Source organism: Drosophila gunungcola, assembly GCF_025200985.1.
Source record: "Drosophila gunungcola strain Sukarami chromosome 3L unlocalized genomic scaffold, Dgunungcola_SK_2 000003F, whole genome shotgun sequence".
In the NCBI taxonomy this organism is placed as follows: domain Eukaryota; kingdom Metazoa; phylum Arthropoda; class Insecta; order Diptera; family Drosophilidae; genus Drosophila; species Drosophila gunungcola.
Genome location: NW_026453179.1, coordinates 2,470,144 through 2,488,178, shown reverse-complemented (window position 1 = coordinate 2,488,178; position 18,035 = coordinate 2,470,144). Strand labels below are relative to the sequence as shown.

Genomic DNA, 18,035 nt, shown 5'->3' with positions numbered 1-18,035 from the left:
GCAACCAGCTGTCGGAGGAGCTGCCCCACCCGGGGGCATGCGTTGCTCTCGTTGTTCGATGTGCTCACCTCGTTGACTCGTCGTCCGGTTGTCCGGTTGTCCAATTGTCTGGTTGTCTGGTTGTCCGGCAGTGCTGATTATGCAGAGGTGATAATTGCAGTGTCCGGCGCGTCAAGATTTATTTTTTGAGCTTTAACGATGTGTTAAAATAAATTGCATATGTGCTCGGCTTCACACTCTCTCTTCTCGCGCTGTTCTGGGCAGCCCGTGAAAACCCACAAAACGTCGCGCCTGTGTACATAAAAATTTAATGGGCGCCTGCCTGCCGCTTCTGCCAGAGACCCACCTTGTATGTGCCACCGATGTAATTGCGAGCGGGCTTATTAAAATATCATGGAGTGCTGTAAGGGGGAGTCGCGCGCCCGCCCATAAATCGCATAAAGACTTTCTAAAAATCGCAGATTTATTGCCCACTCAAGTTCAACTTAATTTTTTTTTTTTTTTTTTTTTTGGGTTTTGGTCAACTAACGGTCGGGGTTGCGATCGTAATTCAATAGCCTTCTCAACGGCCCCCCGTCTAACCTCAAAAATGCCCGTCTGCCTTCCAGTGAATTCTGCTTCACCTCTGGCCCCAAAAGAGATTTCTGAATTTCTGAATTTCTGGTAATCGGAGCCGTTCGAGGATATCGTATGTATTTTTTCGACTTGCCTGTTGCGTTTTTCTGCCTAATCAGTCGTGAATAATTTGCAGCTACTGTGTACGCCCCAGAATTTGGATAGAGGATCGGGAATCGAGGATCGGGGATCACGGGGACGCTCCTTCCGCTTGGCTAAAGCGTGTCTGCAACATATGGTTCCCGCTGACTCCCTGGCAGCCCGTCTGCAGCTGTAAAAAGTCTGGCTCTGGCTGCACTTTGCATTTCTCGACCATTTTTTGCGCCTCCTGTTCTTTTTTCGGGTGTAGCACGTGCTTCAATGCACATGACACCAAATCAGAATCAGATTTTTTGGACCAGGGCTCTGGACAGGAAGTGAAGGAGTCAGTTGGCAGGGGCACAAGTGGTATGGAAAGCCTACAGAACTTCAGTAATTTAGTTAGGATTATAAAAAACTATGATATTTTGATTTAATTGCTCTCGAAATTCAAACGGTTTTTCATATACCAAAGCTATTATACAAATACATAATCTAAAAAAAAAACCCATAAATTTTTTCTTGGGAGAGAGAAAATGTCTGTATTTATACTCTATGAAGCTTATGGCTATAACATATTAAAATATTTCAAATATCAAAAAAGGGGTTCATAAGTCACAAGTAATTAGCTTAATATTTTCATTACAAGATCTATGCTTGATTCATAATGCTGATTAGATTTTTAAAATTATAATTGGGAACTCCAAGTCGATATGATATTCCCCCAAAAAAATCATCAAAGGGAAGTAGTGGCCCAAGCACAACATTTAGTGTTTAGCCAGAACGCAGTCACAATCTCCGGATTAGGCAAACCCATTGAACACTCAGAATGCTCGACCCGCCTTTGTTTTAATCGCACATTTCCCCGAAATTCGCAGCTTTGACCATCATCAATCCGCTGCGAGTGCCACCAACGAAGCTGGCCAATTGACCAATTCCATCCTCGATGGCAGCTGCCAGCAGAGGATTGGGATCGCTCGCGGCCAGGGACATCCGCCCAGGCCCAGCCAACTTCCCCAAGAAATTCGGCAAATCATGAAAGCTCCCGATTCTTAGAAATTAGCCAGCCTAGAAATTCTATCTAGTCAGAGGAGCCGAGGGCAGGCGAGCTCATTGATTTTAGAGGCGGCTGTTTGATCTTCGACGGATCGATGGATTGATCGACTGCCCGAGCTCGTCGACAGCTGTTTCATCTGGCTCGCCAAAGGTCTCAAATCGCGAAAAAGGTTTGAAAGCTTGCGCATGCGCCAAACGTTTGCTCAGCGGTCTAATGATAATCCCCTTTCTGGGACAGTTGGCCAAAAGTCAGGCTTTGCCTGGAACTGGATGCTAAGTGCCAGTCGAGAGCGGGGCTTGTTCTTATAAATCTAAAGCAAACACAAGTTCCATCAGCTGGCTAAACCCCTTTCATGAATTTTATGTCTTGGTCTGTGATCTTTGAATGAAATACAGCTGTTGACATTGGATTTTAGAGGCAAGCCATGTAGTTGCTGTTCCTAAAAAATATGATTGAAAAAACTATAAATGGCTTCAATTAGAGAACAAGAATGAAAGGCTTTAGTCGTGTGGCTTAACTATGTAATTCCTTTAAGACTTAAATTGTTTTTACTTTTTATTTTTTTATTATGGTTAATAAATATATAATATTATTATGCATCTACATAATTTGGGGATCTCGAAAAATAATGAATCTATTTTGTAGAGTCGCAATAGCTTCCTTCCACCAACTTCTAATAGTCGAGTTTAACGTTCTGACTTGTTTTTTTCTGAGCTACTTAAAACTTCTTTTTTGATTTATAGATAATTTTACATATATATTTTACATGAATTTACACAACTGTATGTATTGGAGCGCCATCTCAATGATGTGTTAAAAAAAGAGACTAACATTCTTTAAATTTCGATAGTTAGATATCGATTGTTTTAAATGTGATCTTAGATTTCAATTTTAGTTTGAATTTTGGCGGTCAGAATTGTGAGCGGAATTTTTATCTGCAAATGCAATTCCCAAGTTCATTTGAATCGATTTCTTAATAAAAAAAATACATTCATTTGTCGAGAACCAGTTTTTATATTAAAAAAACCACCAGTAAGCCCAGTAATTGTAAATGCGTTTATAAATGCACCTTGTTACTCTGATGTTTTTTATGAATCGTTCGATACATAATTCTTATTCATAAAGCGACCGACAAATTAATGCTAAAAGTATAAAAATTTCCAATGACCTAAAATTATAGGGAAAATATAAAGGAGGCAGAGGTCTGGAAAAACGGGTATTTAACAATTAACGAATTTATACTCTAACAGCGATATAGGCATGGCATATATACGATATTGAGGGCGCTAATCAGTAAAATAAATATCAATCTGTTGTTTTGTGTTCTGCATTCATTCGTTTAGGATTCCAGGCTATTCTCAGTCGGAGAGCTTTGTGCCGCCACTTCACAGGAGGCGAGCCAGCCAGTCAGTTAGGGGCTTTAGTTCCTGATCCTTGGCGGAGGCCTCCACAAACTGAATGTTCTGTGCGATGTGCGAGAACTCGAAATCGCGTCCATGTTTGCCCAATGTGATGGACTTGCTGGCATCGTCGTCGCCCACGGATTGCAGTTTGCGGCTTCTGGTATCGCGCACTATATGGAGCTCCTTCTCTAGGAGATTTTTGATGACCTGAGCGCTCTTGGCGGTGGTTTGATCCTGTTTGTTGCAAAGGACCAAAACGGAGCAGGGCTGGGTGGCACTATCTGACAAGATGGTGTACAGGAAACTGGGAAAACAAGCGGATTAGCAAGGGTTCCAGGTTAAATAATCCTTTCAAACTCACTCAGCCACATCGCGGATGTCCTTCTGGGCCGTAACAGAGTCCACTACAAAGACAATGCCCTTAGCCCGGTGTTTATAAAGCTCTAAGCACTTGTCGCGCACCCTGTAGTGTCCGGGTATATCCACTAATCTGGCGGATGAGCTGCCTGCCTGGTAAACCTCCACGTTCTCCTTGATCGAAGTAAAAGTAGTTGGGAATTTGCCATGGAGCAGCTGCATGAAGATGGCACTTTTGCCAGATTCACTGAGGCCCGCGAGCAGGATGTCCTTGCGACCAGCAGAGCGTCTTCGCAGGATCACAAAGATGGCTAAGGGAAGGGATTATTAAAAAGGGATTCCAGATTTCAGGTGAGACTCCCGGGGACGAAAGGCAATCAGCTACCACGTGGCGTACTCACCCACTGCGATGAAACCCAGTAAAAGGGCCACCAAAATGGGACCGGTGTCGATCTCGCCCAGCTTGATTTGTTTCCGCTCCCGTGCATTTTCATTTAGTTTGTCCATTTTCGGCTAGCAAAAACACCAAACAAATTGGCTGGGGGAAAATGACACGCACTCATATAAGGCGAGCCCTTTGCAACACTGTCTCAGCGAGTAGTGTTGAAAATCCACAATATGCAAGGGCGCTGGATTCAAAAACTTTTCTATGTGAAAATACATTTATTTTGTGTTTACAATGTTTACAAAAAATTGGGCCGTTACATTAATAGTGTTAATGCGTGATGAAGCTAAGCAAATCATAACAAAGTAAGTAGTGTCGAGCGCTCTCTAGCATCTAAACTAAATGGAGGGTTTTCATCCTGACTAAATCACGCCCTGCGGTTTTTCACCAGGCCGTAAATGAGCCGGAAAGTCAGGTTGCAGGAGAAGGCCCAGGCGGGCACGGAAATTGCATTGGCCACGCCGGTGGGAAAACTGAGGAGGCCTGTGAACGGGGCTAGGCTGATGCCCTCGTCGATGATCATTACGGGTGTGCCGCGATTCCGGATGCTGACAATGACCGTGATCAGCGAGAGCAGCACCTTGGAGCCGTAGAACACGGCCGTGTCGATGCCCATCCGCATCAGATTCTCCACTCCACGCGCGGATTTAAGTTTGGCCTCCGCCTCCGTTACTTTTCGCTCGGCGCGCATAATTTTGATGGTCCTGGCATACTCCCCCGAATGCTCTGCATTGCGCACCTCCTCTACTTGTTCCCGGGCGGACTCCACCTCCTTCTGCAGCTGCCGGATTTCCGACGAGTTTCTGGCGCCCCACAAGCGGGACACTTTGAGCTGTGGAACGAAGGGTAAACTTTAGCAGCGGGTTTCACTCCTACGTACGATACTCACGTAGTTCCTTATGAAGTCTGGCAGGAATGTGTTCAGCATGCTGAGCAGCGCGATTAGACCAAACAACGTCATGGTTTTATGTCAGTTTTAATTCCAATTAGGGGAATTATGCGGCCAGTCTGTCTAAACTGCGTAGGAATAACAAAATAGTGGGCCAGTGTTGGAAAACGGTGCACAGAAAGTCAGCTGATTAGCTTCTTACATGGGCGTCGGAGTGGAAAGGGTTCACTCATGTTTAAATATTAAATCTATAATAAAAAATATAATGTATTTTAAATTAATATTGTATATCGTTTACTATTTCTATGTACCATAGTATAGTATAGTATAGATGGTGTATACTCAAATATAAATAAAACGCTGCAGGTATAGATATATACAAAATGATATATTTGATTAAATGGTAAAGGAATAGGTTCAAACACGTATTTTTATGCATTGCAGCGCAATTTTTTATTCTGATAATATTTCATGTTTTCAGAATTGCTAAGCTCAAGCTCCGCCACTTAAACAATGTCACAACCCATATATTTAAATAAAGAAATAAAGTACAAGGATCTACAGTTAAAATGCATGTTTGTTTAATAAATGCAATATTCAGCTTTAGATTTGCATCAGAGTTTTATTTAAAAAATAAAAGGCATTTTAGGTAAATATGTTTGATGTAAAACTCTAGCTACGCCCATGTTTCTAGACTATAAGCAAGTTGACAGCGCCGTGTTAGCCAGTGCTGGGCAACTCCGGCAGTTATCAGCTGTGCCGGCAAAACAAAAACACATCTGCTCGAAGTTTCTTGAATATTCCACGGGATTGGAATTTAGCAAGTATTCGATGAGCCACCACGACCATGGAAGACAGGAACGAAGAGGTAAGCATCCTACGTCCTACGGAGATAACATAAATAACGCCTGATATTCTTGGCAGATTGAGCCATGCAGGAGCATCGGGCCGCACGAATTGGACGCGGTGAAAAGCCAGGCGGTGATTAAGTTATCACCTGTCCAGCTGCCCGCCCACTTCAAGCGGCTGGAATGCAATACGAACTTGAATCTTCCACCCCTCAATTGGCTGACCACTTCGCACAGCAGCCACGGATTGCACCAGGCCCTGTACCAGAGCGCCGGATTCGCCAGTTTCCGGCTGGGCCAGATGTTCCCCGACTGCGTGGGCGAGGTGGATGTGGTCAGTGATGCGGAGAACATCAAGCAGCTGCTCAAGCTGCCGTACAGCGCCCAGAGCGCCATCAGCATGGTGGTGCACAAGGTGGGGAACACGCTGCTCCTGGACGAGTTTGACATACAGAAGTATCTGCTGCGCAAGGCGGACGACGATTGGAAGTGGCTGCGCACGTTCATCCTGGAGCACATCCTAACCTACGGCGACACCCAGCACAACTACTGCCTGAAGGAGCGATCCCGCGAGGCATTGCAAACAAAGAACCTGCTGTCCAAGTTTCTTTATCACAGTCTGAAACAGACTGGTGATGAAGTGGACTACGACGTGGCCACCACGCCCACTCAGTTGACCAGCAGACGGCAGGGATTGCCTATCACAGGGCCCGTTCTTCCCGAGCCCAAGATAGAGGAGAATGTGCCGGACCCGAAGTCCAGTCATGCCTTCAATAGGAACGTGGTCTGGACCTTCGAGGACATACGCATGCTTATCGGCACCGACATGCCCATTTTTGGAGGACCCAACAGGCCGTGCATCAGCCTGCGTTTGAGGGACGCCGCCCAGCCCATAAACGTGCTCACCGGAATCGATTACTGGTTGGACAATCTAATGTGCAATGTGCCCGAGGTGGTGATGTGCTACCATTTGGACGGCATTGTGCAGAAGTACGAGATCATCAAGACTGAGGACCTGCCCTATCTGGAAAACTCGCAGTTTTCGCCACAGGTCGTGCGCAACGTGGCCCAAAACATTCTGGCCTTTCTCAAGGCCAATGCCACCAAGGCGGGACACACCTACTGGCTGTTCAAGGGGCGCAACGACGACGTGGTTAAGCTGTACGACCTAACTACTTTATGCCAGAGCCAGGAGGCTAAGAAGTCGGAGGGTGATCCGCCCCAGCAGCAAATGAATCCCTTCACCGTTCCGGTGGGCATGCTGCTGTACTCGGTGGCTCGCAACATGAAAAACACACTGCCGCACATTAGTCCCAAGGCAGCGGGCAACATACGTGCTCTGCTGGACAACTGCATCAAGCTGCTGCCCAAGGAGCAGTACCCGCAGATCGTGAGCTCCTCGCACTACATACTCTCGGATTTGCATGTGCCGGCGGGGATTGATCCCAAGGCGCCCAAGTTCGAGGAAGTTGACTCCGACGACCAGTCTCTATACGATGACGATGAGGAGGAGGACGAAGAGGACTATGAAGATGAGCTCCTAGACTGTAACTTCTCAAGCGAGAAGAGCTACCAAAGCAGCGAGCAAGGTGGCGGCCGGGCCAACGTGGCTGTGCGCCATATTTGCGATGCTTTGAGAGACTTTAAGTCGCATGCCAAGAAGTCCAAGCCGGCTCCACTCTTGGCCACAACTGCCGAGCGGTGCAACATCTCACTGGAGCACATCAGTGCCGGACTCTCCTGCCTGCAGTACTTCAACGGGAGTCAGGAGGAAAAACTCAAGGAGTCGGAGACAAATGCCAAGCAGGAGGAGAAGCGACGCATTTTGCACGAGGAGCAGAATCCCAACATGGCCAAGCCTTTCAGTGCCATTCCTCTGCCCTATGAGCAGCTTAAACTCAGCCAGCAGCCGGCGCAGCAACCGGTTGTGAAGAAGCCATCGTCCAAGGCCAAAAGAAGTAAGTCCAAAGAGCTGGCCACCACTGCCAGGTCCAATAACGTCAGTGCCAGCAATCGCCAGATGAGTGCCAAGTTTAATGCCCAGCACTTTGGCTCCTGGAATGTGCACTTGAAGCTGCTGCTCTTGGAGAAGGCCTGTTTGACATTTGCAACTCTAGCGGAGCACTATTACGAATCGCATAGCTACGGCTCCACGCTGCGCTCCATTGAGCTTGCGTGCCGCTGCCAGCAGGTACTCAACAAGTACATGGCCAATGTGGTCTCCCAGTACAGTTGTTTGCTGGGTCGAGCAGGCGATTGCTTCTTCCAAATGTCCAAACACTGGGCGGCCATCGAGGAGTATGTGCAGCAGTACGAGGAACAAGATGCATCCATGGGCGTTATTGGCGACGAGTTGGCCCAGGAGCTGGAAGGAGAGGGGGTGGACTTGCCCTCCCTGGCGCCGGCCAACAATGTGGAGCAGGTGATGCTGCACAGCTGCAAGTGCTACGAACAAGCTTTGGAGCATGCCCAGAAAACGGAGAGCAATGAACTGCTCCGGCGACTGGGAAACGTGCGGAACGAGCTGGGTCTCAAGTACATGTACTGGGCTCAAGGTAGGTAAACTAAATATAATAATCACTATTACACTAAACCCAATATATTTGTTTTTTAGAGGAGTACAGTGAGCTGATGAAGAAGAAAGAGTCGAACAAAGCCACTGAGGATGACAATCCGGCAAGTGCCGATCCTGCCGAGCCGCTGTACGTCAAACTGACTGTCAATTCTTATGATTGCCTACGTCGCGGCATCGAAGCTTTCACTGCCGTCGAGGATAATGTCAACCTGGCCTTTCTCTATTGTAACATGGGTCGTTTCATGCGCTTGCGCGCCCATCTCACAATGCCCAATGAAAGGTAAGCCATATAATGTCATACTGACCATTTACCATGCCTGATTTTACATTATTTTTATTTAGTGCCATTACCTTAGACAGCCAAAAAGCCTTTTACAGCGAGGCATTCAACTACTACGAGAAGGCCAAAGATTGTCTCGATACTCGTAAGGCGAATGCCGAGCTCTGGGACCTTGTCCACTGGGAATTATCCACTGCCACATTTACGTTAGCCAAACAACTTCAAGACTACAGTGCAGCGGACAAATCAAGTCTGGTTGATGCCTCGAAAGAGGTGCTGGAATTGCTGCAGAAATCGTTGCGACTCTGCGATGTAGAGCACGCTGGCGCCCGCCAAGTTCTGTACAGCTTTAGATCGGGACTGATACACAAAAGGTAGCTCTATGCCAATTTTAAATATATATGTTTACTAAGTTTATCTCTGACTCCTCCAGGATTGCCTCATTCCACTACTCGCAGCTGCGTTCACATGGTTGTTGTGATTTTGCTCAGCTGCCCAAGTCTACTCTGCAGCTTTGCAAATACCACTACGAAAAGGCCACGCAAATACTGGAGGGTCTCAAGGAGGTGGGTGACCTGTTGGTAGTTCAGCTAGAGCGGATCTCCCTCCACGAATTTCTGGCCGAACGTGAGTATATAGAAACATAGGTCACAAGGCATTGATACTTATGAATTTTCCCCCAATCGACCGGCAGTTTCCACCCACAACGCCCAGAAGATCAAGCAAATGCAAGCGGCTTTGGATATTTGTTTACAGTGCCAGCTCGTGTTTGCCCACGTCATCGATGCTAACAGTGGCCAAGTGGTCGATGATGAGTTTGCCGGCCATTTGACGCTTTTCGAGAGCCGCTTGCAGAACGCACTAAAGACGCTCACTAAGCTCACGCTGACCGGCAAGGATCCCAAACAGCTGTCCAAGCTGTACAAGCGCATGTATATGGAAACCTTGACTGGGAAACATGGCCCAGGGGCCCAGCAATCGTCGACAGCTTGCCTAAAGCATTTGCACATGTTGCTCGCCCGGCTGCGGGCCATGTGCGATACCCAGCTGGCCCGCGACTAGACGTACGTGTCTTCTGATGGGTTTCAGCCCCAGAACCCACCACAACAGTTCGAATTGTATGCATTGCTCGTCGCTTGTTTATTGATGCCTCATCTCAACCCCGTCGCCCACAGCCGCACTCATCGCTGTCCAAGTGATCGGTTCCCATCTGCAAAGCAGCCAGCACCAGCAGCACAGCCAATTGTAGGATCTGCAGATCGAAATAACCATTAGTGGCGGACCATTACCGATGAACAATCTGCCCCTATCTCACCTTGCAGCGCAGACTACTCATTTTGTAAGCGTTTGGAGCCAGTTTTCTGAGCTGGTCATCGGCAGTTCGGCTCTTATAAGGTCTGAGTGCCCTGGCCCGGACGTGTCGTTTATCTAGATTAGCCCCAGTTAAATATCTTGTTCAACAAGACTTCTGATGGATGCTCTGGTCCGTCAATCTTAGCTCGAAGTTTCAGCCCATTTTCACTTGCGTTACAAAGCGAATGCTGTTACTATTACTATTATTTATCGTCTCTTTGGCTATAGTAACAGTTTCCAGACTTACAATATTATGTTTACTTAATTCCTAAGAGCAAAGCAACTAGCTAAAACGCAAAAGACCAATAAAGCAATCTTAAAGAGAAAACATCCGGAGAAATATCGATTTCATCCGTCTGGTGGCTGCTGTTTCCCTGAGCCTGGCCCACATCTAAATAATTCATTATTTATTATTTACTATTAAACGTTTGCGCCCGTCCCATAAGCCATTCACAATTTGTGTAGCGCCACTTCACTTGCGTATTATAAAAAGCTTAGCGCGGCAGTTTGAAAAGTCGAACGAACGGCTAAGTGTTTATAATTTTATTGTAATTTTATCTCAGTTTTTTTTGCTTTTGTATATAAATTCTACCAACGCAGCAGAAAGTTCAGGCCACTGCCTTGACCGCAGTGTGTCACTGAAAAATCGGTGTCGAGCTCTCGGCACCGTGGGGCAAATAGCCCCTAAAAGTGGTAGAAGCTATGCAGCACGAAGAGTCATGCGGTCGGAATCTTACGTAATGGGGTCTCGTCTCCGGCAGACAATGGCGTAAGCGTAGGCCATGCTATCTGGACCGGACCGAATTGAGAGCCAGCATTTTAGCCAGAGGGGACTCACTCGGCCTGGCTGCACGTCTCCGGCGGCGTCTCGAGATTGTCGGACAAAGTGCTTCTTCGGGAGCCCGGAGAGCCCCAAAACTTGCATCATATTCGTCACGTAAGAGTTTGGCCTCTGCCTGGATCTGGTATAAAAACAAAACAGTGTGACATATTGAGACATTAGTTACCTTCGCATTGATCAACTAACCAACTCAGTCCCAGAATGATGAAGTATATGGTGAGTCTAATTTTCTAAAAATATTTGAAGAAATTTCCTTTAATTTTTAAATAAGAGAACATCCTTAAAGTGCAATATTATTAAGTGTAAATGACCAAACTAATTTGCATCTTTCTTCAATCCTTTAGTGCATCTGCCTGTGCGCCATTGGCGCTGTTTCGGCCAAAAGTTATGGAAGTGGATATGGCGCTGGTGCTCCCGTGGGTGCCTATGCCTACCAGGTACAGCCCGCTCTGACCGTGAAGGCCATCATTCCCTCGTACGGCGGCGGATACGGCGGCGGATATGGCGGACAACATGGAGGATATGGCGGCGGCGCCTACACGGCGGCTCCTGTGGCCTCGGCCTACAGCGGTGCCGATGTGGCCGGCTACTCCGGCTCCGGCTACGGTGGTGCTCCGGCAGTCGATAGCCAGGCCATTGCCCTGGCCAAGCTCGCCCTGGCCGCCCCCAGTGCCGGATCTCCATTGTCGTGGAAGGAGGCTCCCAGCCACATCCAGCCCGTCTATCCGCCCATCAGCTACGGACCCCAGGTGTACGGAAGCGCCGAGAAGGTCAAGGGCGGTTCGGCAGCGGCTGCCGCCAGTTCCGTGGCCGCCGGCCAGAAGGCGCAGTGGAAGCCCAGCTACTAAACCGCGAACAGTGAATCAGAAACATAAGCAACTAGGTCATTATAATAAAAGCCAAACATCAAGACTTATATTTTGGGTGTGTTCATTTTGCTGGGGCCTACAATTTCTGGTCAAGAGCTTGGCTCTGCATGTCTTGCGTGAATTGGCCCAGACTTTGCATTTTTGCCATGTCACCTGAGACTGAGACATTGAGCTAGCTAAAATTTCTTGGTCTGTAAATTAAATGAAAAAGCTGTTTGTTCTTCTAGCCAAACAAAAATGTGAAAGTTGATTGAAGTGGAAAAGTTGGCTTAAAACTTTGTTTAAATTAGTACATACGCCAGAGTAACTTATTAAAAAAGGTTTTTATTTTTATAAAATTTCACTTACAAATTCATATTCTATTTGAATATAAAATATACTGTTTTTATAAAATTCGCTTAGAATCATAGAAATTGCAGTAATTTATATTAAATTTTAATGAACATGAAAGCTTTTGTCTGGATCTCAACATAATATTTCCCTTAGGCATGTACCATATATTTTGACAAAAGAATATAAAATATCTAAACTACAATTTTCGTATTTATTTTAGAATTTACTAATGTAGTTGTTTAATAATTTTTAAAAATAGTAAATAAAATATATCCAACAGAAAGTCAGTTTTAACCAGTTCTAGAAAAAGTAGCCCCTATTCTCCGGAAACAACCGATCCGTAAACTATTACCCTCAAGAATGTGAAAAACGGATAGTTAGATACAACAAATTTTGGAGTACGTTTGGAAATAGCCGCGTTCGTGGGTTCCCAATTGAGAGATTCGCATGTGAGTGTGGTTTTGTGGAACAATCTAGACCGAAATTCAAAGCCCGGGTTACCGCTGCAATGGCACATCGCGTAACCAAGCGATTTTATAATGGCCCGACAACGAGTATATGGAAATACATAAATCAAATATGAGTATGTTCCATATGGCTGGCAATTATGAAACGCGGTTTCTGGACTGAAACAGGCCAATGTGTGTATATAGGTCACGTAAATATCCAGACTTATTTTCGCGTATAAAAGCGGGCATTGCTGGTCGGTAAATCATAGTTTGATTGATTACCCCAAACCATGAAGTACCTGGTAAGTTTGAGGAAGCCGTGAAAAGAAAGTGGCAGCCAGCTAATCCTTGGATTTTTCTTTCGATGCATAGATTGTCTGTGTTACCCTGGCCCTGTTCGGCTACCTCGATGCCAGCCCAGTGTACGGCAACCATGGAGGCTATGGTGGCTATGGTGGTGGTGGCTATGGTGGTGGTGCTTATGGTGGTGGCCAAGGCGTCGTCTACAAGGAGGTGCCCTCGTACGGCTATCCTCAGGTCCTGCAATCGGAGGGAAGTGGTGGAGTGGCTAGCGCTTCCGCCGCTGCATCCGCCGCTGCCGTAAAGCCTGGCTACTACCAAAAACAGCTTGTGGGAGGGTGGGAGATCGATGGTGGAAGCTCGGGCATTAAGGTCGGATACGGACATGGCTACGGTGGTCACTACTAACTCCCAACCCCCCCGCTCCGTCGGCAGCAAATCAAACTATCGTTCACTTGTTCAAACCCTCGAGTGGCTGTCACAGCGAAACTCCGAGAATCTGCGAATAAAAACATTCTAAACGCTTTGGAAAATATTGAACAAAAATCCATTATGAGTTTTGCAATTTTGGGGGGCAGTTCTTGGGTTAAACCGTGTGGCATACTTTGGGGTGTAGTACAATTGCGGGCAGAAGCTGAGCTTTAAAGCCCTGAAAATGTCAGCTCAGATATATATTGCAAAATTTCACTCCTCAGCACTTTACACACTTTCTTCCCTATACATTTTAATACCAAAAATAATCAAATCATGTGGTAACAACTCAGCCATTATCACTCGCTACAGCTTCATTCTGTTTACATCTTCAACATTAAAGTGTATTTTGTGCAAGTTGAGTGAGTGCTCATAAATTGTATTGATTTTAAAATTTAATTAAGCCACAAGCAGTAATGAATAACCAAATAGCTAATATATTTAAATAGGCACAAGCAGTAATGAATAACCAAATAACATAACATTTAGCTAATATAAATATATTAAATAAACATCCATAACTTTTTTTTAAAAACAGATATTTTTAAATCGATTTATTTTCATACTGTCATGCAGAAAATAAATTCGTATGTAAGGCTTATAATGATTAAAAATGAAATATAAACATACTTAAATCAAACTAGTTTTAGGAAATATAAATACAGGTAAAATCCATCCGTAATTCGTGCTTATTTCAATGGTATATAAATAATAAAAAAATTTGATATAATGATGATATAATAAAAAAAAATTTAAGACAAATATACATTTTATTTGAAATATTATTTTAATGGGCCGAAAGAAGTTTGTATTATGAAATGAAATTTATGGGCATCTTAAATCTCCCAATCTTAAGCTTTGAGAATTATATGCTGAGGAAAAATGGAGTTTCCATTGCCAATACATAATCAATACTTAAGATAGATTGAGCTTTTGTCACAGGCACGTCGACTCAACCCTCAGATACCTTCCTATCCTCTTAATCCAGCTGCGTTCCCTCACGCACCGCACAATGTGGCCGTAAAAAGGCCTGATTTTGCACCGAAGACGGGCCATCTGCATCGGCCACCCCCAACGAAGGTCGAGCGCCGAATGTCTGCGATACGGGCTGCTGCGACGAGAGCAACCTGCTCAAACCAAAACGAGCCGAGCTTGGAGGCCTGATATCTGGCTAGGAAAAGCCAGAAATCCACAGAAAGTTCCCCAGCGAACTGGCCGAGCAGAGACGGCGCAGCCAGCTCTCGAGCCGTGATAAATTTCTGGGCGAGATCACGTTTCGAGTGCAACAATTATTTTTGCTTATATAAAGAAGTGTGCTTGCCATTCAATATGTTAATTCTGCCAACTGTGCCAAACCCAGACATCATAGCCATGAACAAGTTCGCTGTAAGTAAGAGGGTGTCCCTGATGGATGCTTCGTGTTCAGTGCCCAGTTGGCCATTTCGCAAACGCAGGCTAATTTCGAATTTTTCCTGATTTTCCAGACCCTGGCGGTTATCTTCTGCGCCTGCATCGTGGGCAGCTGTTATGCCAGCAACTACGGTGCCCCCAAAAGCTACGGACCCCAGAAGAGCTACGCTGCTGAGGGCAACCAGCGGTATGTGCGCCCCGTGGAGATCATTGCGGGTGGACCCGGCTATAGCCCCGAGATCCAGCGTCCCATCCAGATAAGCGGCGGATATGGCGGCATCCAGCATCATGGCGGATACAAACCCCACCCACGTTGGACCGTCCAGCCCGCCGGAGCCACGCTGCTCTATCCCGGCCAGAACAACTACCGCGCCTACGTCTCGCCCCCGGAATACAGCAAGGTGCTGCTGCCCATCCGTCCCGCCGCTCCGGTGGCCAAGCTCTATATCCCCGAGCAGCAGTACAGTGGCAGCCAGTACGGTGGCAGCCAGTACGGTGGCAGCCAGTACGGTGGCAGCCAGTACGCTGGACAAAGCAGCAGCGGCTACTAGGCGCATACTTGATCTCAGCCTGATGGTGTACACAATGTACATAATAAACTAGAAAACAAAAAATCATAATCATAATGCTCTAGTTTTTGGGGCTTTTGGTTCGTTTGGTACACAATATCTATGGGTAAACTAATTTCGGGTCTCATAGCTCAAATGCAGCTGCTGCAGCTGTTGGGAGCCGGAGAAATATTCATTTGATTGCAACCGCCGCCACCGGGAATGCGTTTGAGTGGCTTGGCGGAAACGTGCTCCGGATTTGCTTGCTCCGGCTCACTCGCAAATCACTCACCACCACCCCAGTGCCAGAGCCATAAACATTCAATTATTTATTGTGTCAGTCAGTCAATAATCTAGTGGCTAGAAAGCGCCACAGTTCACGATATACAATTCGCAATGCGCCGATTGTAGCGCTAATTTTCTGGCTGGTAAGCAAACACATCTGCTGAGTTGTTTGGCCCAAACCCAAACTCTTGGCCACGAGCTTCAATGCTGCTGGCCATCGCTTGACATTCGAGTCGAGCGCTGAATCACGCCAAGAATTCTCGCTTCGAGTGCGGCGCAATTAATGGAAAAAGTTTTGGGTGAGCTTAATACCGTGTGTAGCTGCATTTAAAAGAAAAATATTTTCATATTTCATGAACATTTATCGATTTATCTACTTAATTGTATCTTAAAAACGTACTAAAACTAAAGTAAACAAACTTTTATCATATGAAAAATCGATCTAAAATTTATTATCTGATAAAAGAACACAATTCCATGCATAGTTTCTTAAATTTATAGCTAATAAAACTAAGTTAAATTAATTTCAAATTTGTATCTGCAAGGCTTTAATTTATTTTTGAATAATCAAAAGTGTAATTACATACTTCAATAACTTAAAAATGGGTAACAAATTAACTAATGTTTTTAAAGCTAAGTTCAAGTCACCTTAAAATCATTTCAATACTTTTTAGTTACATTTTATTTTTAAATTTAAACTTTTAGGGTAATTTTGGTTTTTAGCTACATTTAATGGTAAGTTAAAATATTGGTAGGGTAGATCCTTTGTATTAAAATTGGCCAATTCAAAGTTTGCTTATCAGCTCAGACCCTATTCAATTATTCAACAAGACAGAAGATTATTTATCTACGATATGCAATTTTAAAGGTTGTTCTCCTTCTTGTTTAGTATTTGTTTAATAAGAAACAACAAATAATAAATAATTATTATAATTAATTGGTAAGTGTCATTATGTTCTTGTTACAATAAGCTTGTATACAGTTAAATGTATCTAAAAAACGATGTTGAGATCCATCTACTTTTGAGTATCCAGAATAACAAAGTGAATACCATGAGTTATGGACTTATAAATTGCAAACCTGGTTCCGGTTCATGTTCATTGAGCAGTGGCCTATTCTTAACCCCAACTAGCCCCCGACTTTCGATGCGTGCGTTGGCCGGATCGCGGCGGAGTACGGCCAAAGCCCCGATACCGCACACACCAGAAGCGAGCAGAGCGTGCCGAGCAGGGGGAAGTCGCTATCAATGGAGCAGTTTTGCGGGGTTCGTGGTGTGCGCGGGATGTGCGGGGTGGCCGGGGCAGTGCCTCAATTTGGCGCGCAATTTCAATGAGCATAGAAATTGGAGACGATCCCGGGGCCTTATCTGTTGAACGGTGCAGAGACATGGGGGATGCAGGGGTTGCAGATGCTGGCGCTGGCGCTGACGCTGACGACACCCCGAAAGTGACTGGTCATCGGCTGGTTTGGTCACGTCTGGTGAGCTCACAAATCGCGGAGCAGCTCAAATGGTGTTGCTATAAAAGCAATTTGGACACACGCTCTGGCTAATTAGTTTTCGCAACAGTCCGTTCCTCGCACCACCGCCAAATACTCAAAAAATGTCCGCCACCCTGCGCCTCCTCTGCCTGATGGCCTGCTGCATTGCCTTCGTCGTGGCCAGTCCCCAGCCCCACTACGGCGGCTCTGGATACGGCTCCATTTACGGGGATGTGGTCAAGGCCGCCGAGACGGCCGAGGCACAAGCCGCAGCCCTGACCAATGCCGCCGGTGCCGCCGCCTCTGCCGCCAAACTGGGCGGAGCCGACTGGCAAGCCCTCAACCAATATGGATGGGAGCAGGGCAAGGAGCTTCTGGCCAAGCAGTACGGTCCCTTGGAACCGCTCTACGCTGCCGCCCTGCCACCACGCTCCTTTGTGGCCGAAATCGATCCAGGTGGGTTACTTCTTCATGGGTTATGATCATAAATGTCGAAATAGAAGCACTGTTCCATTGAACCATACCCATAAATATCACTATTAGTACTTCCCAAGATTGTCTGTATAAAACTCAACAAATCAACCATACTTACCTTCTCTTCTATATCTACTTTTCAGTCTTCAAGAAGAGCCCCTACAGCGGAGCTTATGGCGCGGGGGCGGTTCTGAACACGGAATCCAAATTGGGTGTTGTGGCTATCTAAGAGCTGGGATTGTTTAGCTCAAAGAGTGTTAATAAAAAGTGATAGCTTAATGCAAAATATCATATATAGAAAATGAATTTATTGGGTTGGAAAACCATTTCTTGGGTTGAAGTGGTTAAAAAAATAATACTTCATTTTAAAATGTGCTATAAGTTTCTTACACCTGTCTGTTTGAATGATTTTACAAACATATCAGTTGGTATTTGAGCTATTGACAAAAATACATCATCTTAAATGTCAAAATCTCAATAAAGAAATTAGATTGTGTAAAGAAGCCCCTTTTTTCCATTAGCTGTACTTTGAGCTATTTAATCCAACATTAAATTATTATCTAACTCATAACTTCGTCCAACTAATCGAACGTTTTTTTGTTATTTCACTTTAATGTTAGTCCAAGACTTATGATTTTGTTATTCAGAAATATTAACCAACTTAAACCATCACAAT

General features: G+C 45.5%; 8 protein-coding genes and 1 long non-coding RNA gene across 10 annotated transcripts; 6 read left to right on the top strand and 3 right to left on the bottom strand.

Annotated features, from left to right (window-relative positions):
* The first annotated feature begins 250 nt into the window (after positions 1-250).
* LOC128258776 (uncharacterized) lies at positions 251-1,041 on the top strand. The gene is made up of 3 exons (XR_008267991.1): positions 251-349; positions 558-688; positions 752-1,041. It is a non-coding gene; the product is annotated as an uncharacterized LOC128258776 (long non-coding RNA).
* A 1,765-nt stretch (positions 1,042-2,806) lies between these two features.
* On the bottom strand, positions 2,807-4,118 carry LOC128258758 (signal recognition particle receptor subunit beta). Its single transcript, XM_052990626.1, has 3 exons — positions 3,912-4,118; positions 3,515-3,821; positions 2,807-3,457 (listed from the first exon to the last, which is right to left on the bottom strand). Exons 1-3 carry the CDS (start codon positions 4,015-4,017, stop codon positions 3,136-3,138), a joined length of 735 nt encoding a protein of 244 aa, XP_052846586.1. The 5' UTR covers positions 4,018-4,118; the 3' UTR covers positions 2,807-3,135.
* Positions 4,119-4,176: 58 nt separating this feature from the next.
* LOC128258764 (guided entry of tail-anchored proteins factor 1) lies at positions 4,177-5,004 on the bottom strand. The gene is made up of 2 exons (XM_052990631.1): positions 4,845-5,004; positions 4,177-4,787 (listed from the first exon to the last, which is right to left on the bottom strand). The coding sequence occupies exons 1-2, from the start codon at positions 4,914-4,916 to the stop codon at positions 4,323-4,325; spliced, it is 537 nt and encodes a 178-aa protein (XP_052846591.1). The 5' UTR covers positions 4,917-5,004; the 3' UTR covers positions 4,177-4,322.
* A 553-nt stretch (positions 5,005-5,557) lies between these two features.
* LOC128258745 (erythroid differentiation-related factor 1) lies at positions 5,558-10,221 on the top strand. Of its 2 annotated transcripts, XR_008267990.1 has the most exons (7): positions 5,558-5,712; positions 5,769-8,247; positions 8,307-8,547; positions 8,610-8,921; positions 8,981-9,174; positions 9,242-9,665; positions 9,723-10,221. XR_008267990.1 is itself a non-coding variant. In XM_052990610.1 (6 exons), the coding sequence occupies exons 1-6, from the start codon at positions 5,692-5,694 to the stop codon at positions 9,607-9,609; spliced, it is 3,615 nt and encodes a 1,204-aa protein (XP_052846570.1). In that variant the 5' UTR covers positions 5,558-5,691; the 3' UTR covers positions 9,610-10,221. The 2 variants fall into 2 exon arrangements, 1 of the variants encoding a protein (XP_052846570.1); XM_052990610.1 differs by having other exon boundaries at positions 9,242-10,221.
* On the bottom strand, positions 9,664-9,927 carry LOC128258774 (uncharacterized). The gene is made up of 2 exons (XM_052990641.1): positions 9,863-9,927; positions 9,664-9,799 (listed from the first exon to the last, which is right to left on the bottom strand). The coding sequence occupies exons 1-2, from the start codon at positions 9,881-9,883 to the stop codon at positions 9,704-9,706; spliced, it is 117 nt and encodes a 38-aa protein (XP_052846601.1). The 5' UTR covers positions 9,884-9,927; the 3' UTR covers positions 9,664-9,703.
* Positions 10,222-10,748: 527 nt separating the features above from the next.
* LOC128258766 (chorion protein S18) lies at positions 10,749-11,657 on the top strand. Its single transcript, XM_052990634.1, has 2 exons — positions 10,749-10,957; positions 11,086-11,657. The coding sequence occupies exons 1-2, from the start codon at positions 10,943-10,945 to the stop codon at positions 11,587-11,589; spliced, it is 519 nt and encodes a 172-aa protein (XP_052846594.1). The 5' UTR covers positions 10,749-10,942; the 3' UTR covers positions 11,590-11,657.
* Positions 11,658-12,572: 915 nt separating this feature from the next.
* Positions 12,573-13,238, top strand: LOC128258769 (chorion protein S15). Its single transcript, XM_052990637.1, has 2 exons — positions 12,573-12,694; positions 12,765-13,238. The coding sequence occupies exons 1-2, from the start codon at positions 12,683-12,685 to the stop codon at positions 13,098-13,100; spliced, it is 348 nt and encodes a 115-aa protein (XP_052846597.1). The 5' UTR covers positions 12,573-12,682; the 3' UTR covers positions 13,101-13,238.
* Positions 13,239-14,407: 1,169 nt separating this feature from the next.
* Positions 14,408-15,193, top strand: LOC128258765 (chorion protein S19). Its single transcript, XM_052990632.1, has 2 exons — positions 14,408-14,549; positions 14,648-15,193. The coding sequence occupies exons 1-2, from the start codon at positions 14,493-14,495 to the stop codon at positions 15,122-15,124; spliced, it is 534 nt and encodes a 177-aa protein (XP_052846592.1). The 5' UTR covers positions 14,408-14,492; the 3' UTR covers positions 15,125-15,193.
* Positions 15,194-16,933: 1,740 nt separating this feature from the next.
* Positions 16,934-17,645, top strand: LOC128258768 (chorion protein S16). The gene is made up of 2 exons (XM_052990636.1): positions 16,934-17,341; positions 17,503-17,645. The coding sequence occupies exons 1-2, from the start codon at positions 17,008-17,010 to the stop codon at positions 17,586-17,588; spliced, it is 420 nt and encodes a 139-aa protein (XP_052846596.1). The 5' UTR covers positions 16,934-17,007; the 3' UTR covers positions 17,589-17,645.
* Positions 17,646-18,035: the final 390 nt, after the last annotated feature.